At 43.9% G+C, this 10,425-nt stretch overlaps 3 protein-coding genes across 3 annotated transcripts in view; 2 read left to right on the forward strand and 1 right to left on the reverse strand.

Annotated features, from left to right (window-relative positions):
• Positions 1–1,139: 1,139 nt before the first annotated feature.
• V1516DRAFT_629950 (NADH ubiquinone oxidoreductase subunit NDUFA12-domain-containing protein) lies at positions 1,140–1,770 on the reverse strand (the record flags this gene model as incomplete). The annotated part of the gene is made up of 5 exons (XM_066919913.1): positions 1,140–1,332; positions 1,382–1,445; positions 1,494–1,542; positions 1,602–1,617; positions 1,670–1,770. 5 exons carry the CDS (start codon positions 1,768–1,770, stop codon positions 1,140–1,142), a joined length of 423 nt encoding a protein of 140 aa, XP_066775082.1.
• A 1,059-nt stretch (positions 1,771–2,829) lies between these two features.
• Positions 2,830–7,807, forward strand: V1516DRAFT_629966 (uncharacterized protein; the record flags this gene model as incomplete). The annotated part of the gene is made up of 3 exons (XM_066919914.1): positions 2,830–2,987; positions 3,042–3,573; positions 3,623–7,807. The coding sequence occupies 3 exons, from the start codon at positions 2,830–2,832 to the stop codon at positions 7,805–7,807; spliced, it is 4,875 nt and encodes a 1,624-aa protein (XP_066775083.1).
• A 1,369-nt stretch (positions 7,808–9,176) lies between these two features.
• V1516DRAFT_687953 (uncharacterized protein) overlaps positions 9,177–10,425 on the forward strand; it is a gene marked incomplete at both ends in the record, with an annotated part of 1,911 nt that continues 662 nt past the window's right edge. Inside the window, 2 exons of the mRNA XM_066923763.1 lie at positions 9,177–9,399; positions 9,494–10,413. Coding sequence (XP_066775084.1) covers positions 9,177–9,399; positions 9,494–10,413 — 1,143 coding nt within the window. The remainder of the gene's footprint in view (positions 9,400–9,493; positions 10,414–10,425) is intronic.

Below are 10,425 nucleotides of genomic sequence, written 5' to 3' on the forward strand. Positions count from 1 at the left end.
GGCTATTACGATTGGTTGGCGGCCCTACTAGCAACTCATGTACTTCTGAAAAAGGCTTCCAGCAGTTCTCTGGCCGCTCAGGCTTTTCGCTAAAAAAGCAGGCACTTGTTGAGCTCAATTGCTCATTCTGTCCGCCCGTCCATCTACAAAAGCCCGAAATCAGCGTTGGGCTTGAGTCTCCGAACAGAGAGCACCGCGGAAAGATAAAGAATGCTAGTCATCCGGGTCTCTCTATTCTGACCCACTTCTCGGTCTTCAATCTCTATCACGGCAGAGTGAACCACACAACGGACGCGAACTATTTTATCCTGCCAGCGAAGACGGATAAGACTACAAGAGATTTGCTATACTGCTGAATGAAATCTATTAATTGGCTAATACATCAGGTAATGATCATTTCAGCATCTACAGATTAAAAACTATCAAGATATTCAGTCGAATTCTTAGAGCTAAGCGCTTGACCTGTGGTAATTTATTTCAGATGGAGGTAGATGGAGGTAATCTCTTTATTTCCCTGCTTTACCTGTAGGTATGGTCGTTTGACTCCTTCAAAATGCACTTAAACTAGTTAAGACAGTCCCCATGCCATATATGACTCTATTAAATTTCGCACTACTTGGCTGACTCTACTTGGCTTGGTAGTGACTCATCTTCGTCGACTAGACGGTCGACTAGGACAGCCTCTCAACTGCTTCTCAAACTCTGCTTCTGCAACCATAATTTCCTTGCATTGCAAAAGCCGTTCAAATACCTCACTTCCTCTAATACTCGCTTGTCCACATTCATTATCGCAAACGCCGCGGGGGTGAAGACGTTGCTCAAATAAATTTGCTGTTATTCTCAGCCGCGGACATAACTATTTATACTTTACTTTCAGGTTTGATTTTATTTTTTATCCTTGGGCGCGACTCAGCTCAATTGTTCATGTTTGGGCTATACACAGTATCTTATTCGTTGCATCATAAGAATGATTGCTCGCAGCCGCTCAACCAAGAGCCTGCGGTGGTTGAATCAGACGGTATAAGAAAGATCAATGTATTAAGACCTAATGCCTGCGACTCCGACACAAAAGCGTCGCAACTATATCCAATCACTGTGAACACCGTCCGCTTGATTACAATGCTATATTTTTCGTGTTTTTAAATCTCTCGAGGCTTAACCACTGGAGCCCAAGCAGCAATCTTTGGTCGAACCGTAGAATAAGGAACATATGCACCCGGAGTTCCAGTATGTGTCTCGATATCGGTAGGCTCTGGAGTTGCACGAATAGTAATATGGTCCGGCGCAAGATTATTTGGAGCCTCGTCTATCAAGTGACCAAGCCATCCGTGCCTGTTCGCGTCAGTTCTGGCTCAATATATAACTGCAGTCTACAACATACCAGCCGGCTTCAAGCTGTGAAACATCATTGTGATCTTTGGCATATTCCACCCATCGCGTTCTCACTGATAAAATTTAGTGTACATATAGTCACTGGATGATGGCGAACTTACAGTGAATTTCATCCTCATCTCTGTTTTCAAAATATTTATTGCCAAATCGCTGTTCCATTCGTTAGATCCGTACTCTAGTCTCGATATCTGCCATTTTCATTAACCTACATCAGTTCCGATCAAACTGAAACAACGTTAGATTGCAACACCAGTAGATATACATATTTCCAACTTACTCGCCGGCTTTGGTATCTCCTATATACATCATTTGACGCATATACGCCTTGAAACCAATTCGGTTAAAGTTACGAATAACGCGGATAATTGACGATGACATCCTTCACTACTTTGTTTTATTGAATTTGTGATGTAAACTGATTACTTTACTCGCTCAAACGCATTCACCGCTGTTGCCGAGTTCACGAGAATTGTTCTGAATCTCCTTGATTCCAATTGGTCGGAAACTAGGGTGACTTTGCCCAAGAAGCTTGGTTTTTGTCACTCATATAAACACGTGATCTAGCCTGCGTGTTTCTTAATATTGGTATCACTGTAATTACTAGGATGCGAGCTTGTTAAATGGATCTCATGAGGTCTTAATTGAATTCGTGGCATAAATTTATATGTGGGTTAAATATTTGAGATTAAGCCACTAATCGTAAGTATTTTATATTAGCTTTCGCATTCACTCGTTTTCACTGCTTTCGAGGTTTCTGTCCTAGCGTGTCCGTGACCCCTACAGGTAGTTTAAGGGAAGAGTTGTGAGAAGCCAGCATACTTTTGAGCTCCAAAATGGTAACAGCAAGACATGATATAGATTCTCAGCAGTTTATGTAAATCCACAATTAAGCGGTATTATATGATCTCGGAGTTCATGCATTGAATGTGACTGTCAGCGTGTCATGATCATTCCAAATTTTATATCGCTGACCACGACTCTTCTAGCGCCAAAGCTATATTTATGATTCAATTTCCTAACATAGTTTTTAAATTGCTATTCTCAGTTTAGGTCTCTTTTCAAATGCTTTAATTTTTTTCGGCTTTCGTTCGTTTAATTGTTTAGAATGGTCAATGGTGGCATAATGGTCTCGCAACTTTATTATCCTGGATTCCCAACCTCCCCCTGAGCCGCAAGTGGCTTACTGATTGGTCTCGACCGTCAAGAAGTGGAGAGAGAAAGCCTCGCCGGGCCGATTCTCAACTCAGTATAACTTTCATGACGGTCTTTGCTATTTTGGACCCTAATTGCTTCTGATCTGCTAATAGAGACCACTGAATGTATATCGCGTTTGCTGCTAGGCCTTTTGTCTTCTACTCCTCTGGGTAGCTAGCTAGCTGGCTATTAAATTGATTTGACCTGCAAACTGATAACGAGTTGGTACACTCGCAGACCGTCATGGACCGATTGATCTCGCTGCTGCAATTTCAGCCAGTCCATCATACTCGATCACAAACAGAGAGTACCGGCACCATCCCTGCAAGCGACCAAACTAGTAAATTTTGTCCAGGCTCCGTTTGGGACTCCGGAGCTATTAATATATGTGTCAATGACAGGTAGGCTAAATAAGAATTCTTGGTTCAGTCGGAATGACAACTCATTTGATTCAGAATCTTGCATTTTGCAGTGCCAATTATCACTGTTTTAATTTCAGTAATTATACTGATCTTGTCCACTCATGAATTGTACGATATCTGCAATCCTTTCAAAAGTCGAAGACGCTACTCGTTCATTCAAAGTATTCAAAGCTCAGAGCCCAACACAGATGATCTTGAAAATAGTCTAGATCAAGATGAAAGCCTTTTTCGTTTGGATTCAAATAATGGGAATGAGAGCTTCTTTGATATTTCAAATCGCGCTGTTGACGATGATGACGACGATGAAAATTTCAACGGATCCACTTCTGCCACAACTTCATCCTATCATGTTCCAATAGACGGTATTCCGTCTAATATCGAAGATACTGATCTGATTATGATCCCTATGCGTTCGATAGGGATTCTCACCTTCCTAGAAACCGGGTTCGTTGCTTTATTTGTGGGCTACTATACGGTAGTGCTGATACTGCACACTACTTCTTCAAAGCTGCGACAAAATCAGCCTTTTCTACGGTACAAATCTTGGGCCGCTCTTTGTTTATGGGTATAGTAATATACTGGAGTTAATAAAAGTTTACCTAACAAACGGACAGATTTATATGCTAGCATTTCATCGCCTCCGCAGGCGAAGAATGCCAAATGGATTATCTACAAGAGTTTCAGTTCAGCTTGCTGTTATATACTTTTCTCAGTGGACCATTGCCTTGGTTCAATATCATTTATTTTTCATGAGAGGTGCTGTTTTCAACATGCCCTTTGTTTTCGCCACCTTTGAGATATGTCTGAGTTCTGGGTTATGTGTTATCTCATTGCTGTTACCAATTGGAATTCCTCCGCCTTATGTTGAAGTCACGCACGGTCTCAGTCCTTGGTTAGAACAGTCTGTATCTCTGTTTTCACGGCTTTCGTTTTCTTGGACAAGTGGACTACTGAAGAAAGGATACTCTAAGCCAATAAAAACGGAAGATGTCTGGGATCTCAGCGAAGATCTTCGATCAATTCGGATAGTCCAAGAATTTCGTGATCTTCGCGAGCAATATTCTTTTCAAATGGCCTTGCTTCATTTTTGCGCTTTTGATTTGGGAGTTGGATCTGTCTGGGCAGCATCGTACGCATTGATCTGTTTTGTGCCGACGATAATGGTGCAAGTAATTCTATCATATCTGGAATCTGATGAAGCTACCACTTTTGTGAAGTCATGCACATTTATTGCTATTCTTTTTCTCTCTACTCTATTAGGATCAATTGTATCAGCCCAATCGTTGTGGTCATTTCGTCGATTAGGTTTGAAAGTCAAATCGTTATTGATCGCAGAAATCTATTCCAAAGCTTTGTCACGTCCGTTTACTGCTGAGCAGGAAGCAGAGAATGTGTCAGCTAACGGAACTGACTCCAAGAAACTTATGAGCACAGGTGCTATTACCAACCTGATGGCAGTCGACTCAGAAATAATCACAGAAGCTATTGCAGGGCTCGATCAGTTTGTCCAAGGCGTCATTATGATTGTTGTTAGTCTAACCTTACTCTATTTGAACCTAGGTCCGAGTGCTTTTGCAGGAATCTTTCTGATGTGTTCATTGCTGCCTATCAATTACTTGTTTTCCCTGGGATATGCAGCTATACAGAAGGACCTTATGGCAGTCACCGATAATCGGATTCGCGCCATGACAGAAGTATTTCAAAGTATCAAGATCATCAAGTTATTTGCCTGGGAGAGCATGTTCCAGAAAAAAATTTTGGATGTCCGGACACAAGAACTCCACTACCTTCGAAAACGTTATATTTTGTGGGCAGTTTCAGTTATTGTCTGGTTTGGCTTTCCAACATTAATAACATTTGCATCTTTCGGGTCTTTTACTTTACTTGCCAAACATGAGCTGAAACCATCAGTAGCTTTCAGTTCATTGGCGCTCTTCAATCTGCTTCGCACGCCTATGACTCGGCTTGCTAGTATGGTTGCAATGTTCATGGGCGCAAAAGTTTCGTTTGGTCGGATTACCCAGTTTATGTGTGAACGACCGACTTTGAAATACGAGCAATTATCCGTCCCACAAGCTAATGGTGTTCAGCCCTATATAGGATTTGTACTTGCTACCTGCCAATGGCCAAAATTTGATAATTCAACAACTTTTACTTTGAAGGATTTAAATGTGGATTTCAAGGTCGGTGAGTTGACTTTGATTTGCGGACCGACTGGGTCCGGGAAATCTTCGCTTTTGCTGGCACTGCTTGGCGAGATGGATCTTATAGAAGGACGAATAATGCTTCCTGGAGGTTCAGGAACGGATGCCTTGATCGTTGATTCCAATACTAGTATGACCGAATCGGTTGCATACTGTTCTCAACAAGCGTGGATTCTTGATGGCACAGTAAAGAGTAACATCTTGTTTGGGTCTGGATTCGAGCAAACCAGGTATGATCAAGTCATCAAGGCTTGTTCCCTCCAGCGAGATTTTAAGGTTCTTGCCTCTGGAGACGAAACTCAAGTTGGGGACAAAGGGGTAGTATTATCCGGTGGACAAAAACAGAGGATAGCACTGGCGAGAGCTATCTATTCTAACGCCCGCCACTTGTTGCTAGATGACTGTTTAAGTGCGGTGGATGCACCGACTGCTAAAGAGCTGTATAACAATGCACTCACCGGCGAACTTATGAGGAACCGAACATGCATCTTGATTTCTCATAATGTATCTTTGGCGCTTAGCCGAGCGAGCTATGTTGTTGCAGTCAAAGACGGAAAGATCGAGTTCCAAGGAACCCCAGCTGAGGGGCTTGCATATGGATTTCTTGAGAAATACCTACAAACTTCAAACACGGAGGCTAGTGAGATTGAACTTTCGGTCGAAAGAGGACCAGACGAGGACCAGACGAAAGGAAAATCTGGTCCCAATCAAGTGGTTGAGGAAGGAAGCACTCTCGAATCTGAGAACAGGGAACAAGGCGAAGAACCAACTGAAGTGGGTCAGGTAAAGCTGTCAGTCTATATACGATATTTTCGAGCGATGGGAATGGTTATATTCTGGGCAGTCACGAGCTCGATTATTCTTGCGCATCAAATTGGCTTTGTAGCGCAGTCGTGGTGGATTCGAGAATGGTCGAAAGCAGATGAGGCAATTGCCGATTTTATAGATGCCTTGGTAGATCTCAGCCGACGTCATGGTGTTGTATATTACTTGCTATTCTATGGTCTGATTTCATTAATTTATATAGGGCTTTCGTTTCTGCGAGAGTCAGTTGTGTTTTACGGTGGCTTACATGCATCGAAGACGCTGTTCGAGCAAATGCTTCATAAGTTATTGCATTTCCGCGTCCGCTTCTTTGAAGTGACCCCTAGTGGGCGAATCATTAATAGATTTTCAAAGGATATGGAGGCCATTGATCAAGTAATTGCTCCTGATTTATTATCTTTTGCGCACTCAGTATTGGCCTTGGTTGTTGTCATTGTCTTGATTTCGATTATTCTGCCAGGGTTTTTAATTGCCGGAATTGGGATCAGCGTAATTTTTTACGTGATCAATATATATTACATCCGGTCGACGAGAGAACTAAAACGGATACAGTCGATAAGTCGTAGTCCGATCTACCAGCATTTTGCCGAAAGTTTGACTGGGTTGGCTACGATCCGAGCATATGGTTGTGAGCGACGGTTTATATATGACAGCATGTCAAAAGTTGATATGAATAGTCGGCCATACGGAGCGTTGCTAGCATGCAATCGCTGGATGGCACTGCGAATTGAGATTTGTGGAGGTTTGGTAGGCACATTTACAAGCATTTTTCTGCTATTGGGGAGAAGGAAAGTCGATGCTGGTCTTGCAGGCTTGTGTTTGACATTTGCCATGACATTTACAGATAATATGTTGTGGCTAGTGATGCTATCTGCCATAAACGAAATGAATATGAACGCAGTTGAGCGGGTGAATGAGTATCTTGAGCAAAACTATGAAGAGGCACCAGCGGAAACGGAATATCACGCACCGGATGGTTGGCCTCAGGAAGGACGGATTGAAGTAGACCACTTGACAGTTCGGTATGCATTTGGTCTTCCACGTGCACTTGACAACGTGTCTTTTTGTGTCTCTCCAGGGCAGAAAGTTGGAGTAGTAGGGCGGACTGGAGCAGGGAAATCGACGCTCGCGTCTGTATTTTTCCGTTTTTTGGAAGCAGAATCGGGCAAGATAGTAATTGACGGTCTGGATATTTCTAAAATGGGGCTTCGGGAATTAAGATCCGCATTGACGATCATTCCACAGGATCCGACTTTATTTTCAGGGACGATTAGATCGAACTTGGACCCTTTCGATAACTACCGGGACCGAGAGATACGGAGCGCGCTCTGTCGCGCGCATCTTTTGGAAGAGGAGAATGACCGATTGAGCAACTTTTACGACCTCGACAGTTCAATTTCAGGAGGAGGGAGCAATTTGTCGCAAGGACAACGACAGTTGCTGTGCTTGGCACGGTCGCTTCTTAAGAATCCGCGAGTGATTATATTAGACGAGGCAACAGCCTCGATCGATTATGAGACAGATCAGAAGCTACAGATGACAATCCGTAGAGAGCTGCGGTCAAGTACGGTGATTACGATTGCGCATCGACTGCGATCAATAATTGACTATGATGCGATTTTGGTGATGGACAATGGGAAAATCATTGAGCATGGCACGCCGATGGAGTTGATTTCTAAGGATGGGTCACTTTTTAGAAGTATGTGTGCAAACAGTGGAGAGTTTGAGGAGCTAGAGCTGTTGGCGCGAGCAAGCGTTGGAATCTCTTGAATGACAATTTATTACATGGAGCATCAGTGACAAGGTAACTGGAGTTTTAAGATTCCGTCTCGGATTATAATTTGGACAACGAAATGAAATTAGAAGTGTACTTGAATGATTATGATATGATTAATAGATTCTAGTCAGTATTGGCTTAAACAGTGTCATAGACTTCGGTCGCGATTTGGAACACCAAAATAGTAAACAAGTAAACAAATTGCCCAATTCATGGTTGCCATGGGCAACTGAGGCGTCTGCTCCAAAACGCCATTTGGCCAGATGCGGAAGGTTGGCGCTAGGCCGCAAGCGGAGTAGATAGAGCGGTCTGGCGATGGACTTTATTTTTTTTATCCGATGAGCAAGAAGAGAGGAAAACATCAGAGAGGATGCTCGAGACAACCGTTCTTTCAAGCCAAATTAGAAAAGTAAACAAATGAAAGTGGGATTCATTGATTGGACAAGGAACAATATATGGTACGCGCGGGAGAAATAGAAAAGTGCGTAAGAGAGAGCAAACTAGAACGATAAGTGATACGATAAGAAGTCTGAGCTTATCGGCTTGCGACTAGATATTGTTCATTTTTGTTTGGCAGCAACTCCAACATAGTTATGGGAAAATTAAAGACTTCATAATCCGCATTCTGTTTTCTTATTTGCTCCTTCTCTCTTCCTTGCTTCTCTCGTCTTAGGCAGCATAGGGGGGGGGGAGGGGGGAGAATCTGGACGACTGGAGACCTGTATGCGGAGATAGAGCGACGGTTGCAACCGAGTCAAATGTGAACGTTTTTATTACTACGATGAACCCGAAAAAGCCAATGGCCCAAATTACGAGGTCTATATAAAGTTATCTTTGTATGAACTGCCGCCTGTCGTAGCATCCCACGCAGTAGCTAGAAACGGATGTTCAAGGGCGGAGAAGAGAAGGATAACGAGAACACCTCTCGCAGAGTGGAACTGGGACGAGCTCAGACCCGCCCAACAGTTTTGATGTTTTGTTTACAATTCTCCGCATGCAGAACTGTAAATACTAAAAACCATTCTATGCTTTGTCGATATCGGCCAGACACAGAGAGCATCAGGGACTGAGCGAGCTCCAAGCTCAAGCCAACTTTCGACAACTAGATGCAGCTTTTGTGCGCCATTGCTTGCAGTGCTTGTAGAGCTCTTCTGATCATCGACTGACTCTGTTTCTTCGTCCAAATCTCTCGTAGCTTCTCCGAAGTAGCCCTCTTTTCCTCTCCCACTTTCTCTTGCTCTTTCTCTCTCTTTCATTTCTAATTCCCGTATCCTTCCCAGCTTCCTAATTTCCTACTCTACTCCCTGCTATACTCTATTCTTCCATATCACCACACCTATATCTACAAAATAACTCACTGAGATGACTACACAAGGTCCCGTCCTGTTCTGTTACGTTCCCGGCGAGCACCTACCCGGCTCCGTATGCGTTGCAGGCGAGTTCAATGACTGGACTCCCTGCGCCCTTGAATACAGCAAAGAAGAGGGTCGATTTCAAGCCTGTCTGACTCTTGAATGTGGGAAAACATACACTTACAAATATGTCGTTGACGGGGATTGGATTCTCGCTCCGGGTGCTCCCACTAGTAAGTGTTCTTTTCTGTTGCAGGTTCATCTTGTGTCACATTGCAGCCTACGACTTCTTGTCAATCGGTGTTGATTACTGATTTGCTTCCTTAGCCTGGTCCGGCGGTCACGAGAATAGCGTCATTACCGTCTCTGAAGATTCGTTCTACAAACTGAAAGAGCAAGAACAAACTTCCTCGGAGACTCCGGGTGCTGAAGAATCTGCGGCTGAAAACATTAAGAAGGATTCGGAAGATTATGTCGTCGTCGACAAGCCGGTCGAAGATGCCGCTTGCACTTGCACAATTGAAGGTGCAGAAGCTTGTAAATGTGGAGAGGGTTGTTCATGTGCTGCTGAAACTACAAAAGAAGCTGCGAAGGAAGCAGTCTGTACTTGTACAACTGAAGGTGCAGAGGCTTGCAAATGTGGAGAGGGTTGTTCTTGTGGAGCCGAAGCTGCGAAGGAAGCTGTCTGCACTTGCACAACTGAAGGTGCAGAGGCTTGCAAATGTGGAGAGGGTTGTTCATGTGGAGCTGAAGCTGTAAAGGAAGCTGCAAAGGAAGCAGTCTGCACTTGTACAACTGAAGGTGCAGAGGCTTGCAAATGTGGAGAGGGTTGTTCATGTGGAGCTGAAGCTGTAAAGGAAGCTGCAAAGGAAGCAGTCTGCACTTGTACAACTGAAGGTGCAGAGGCTTGCAAATGTGGAGAGGGTTGTTCATGTGCTGCTGAAACTACAAAAGAAGCTGCGAAGGAAGTAGTCTGCACTTGTACAACTGAAGGTGCAGAGGCTTGCAAATGTGGAGAGGGTTGTTCTTGTGGAGCCGAAGCTGCGAAGGAAGCTGTCTGCACTTGCACAACTGAAGGTGCAGAGGCTTGCAAGTGCGAAGGTGCTTGCACTTGTGCTGCTGAAACTACTAAGGAAGCTGCGAAGGAAGCAGTCTGTACTTGTACAACTGAAGGTGCAGAGGCTTGCAAATGTGGAGAGGGTTGTTCATGTGGAGCTGAAGCTGTAAAGGAAGCTGCAAAGGAAGCAGTCTGCACTTGC

Source organism: Lipomyces oligophaga (assembly GCF_038497815.1).
Source record: "Lipomyces oligophaga strain CBS 7107 unplaced genomic scaffold V1516scaffold_10, whole genome shotgun sequence".
In the NCBI taxonomy this organism is placed as follows: Eukaryota; Fungi; Ascomycota; class Lipomycetes; order Lipomycetales; family Lipomycetaceae; genus Lipomyces; species [Lipomyces] oligophaga.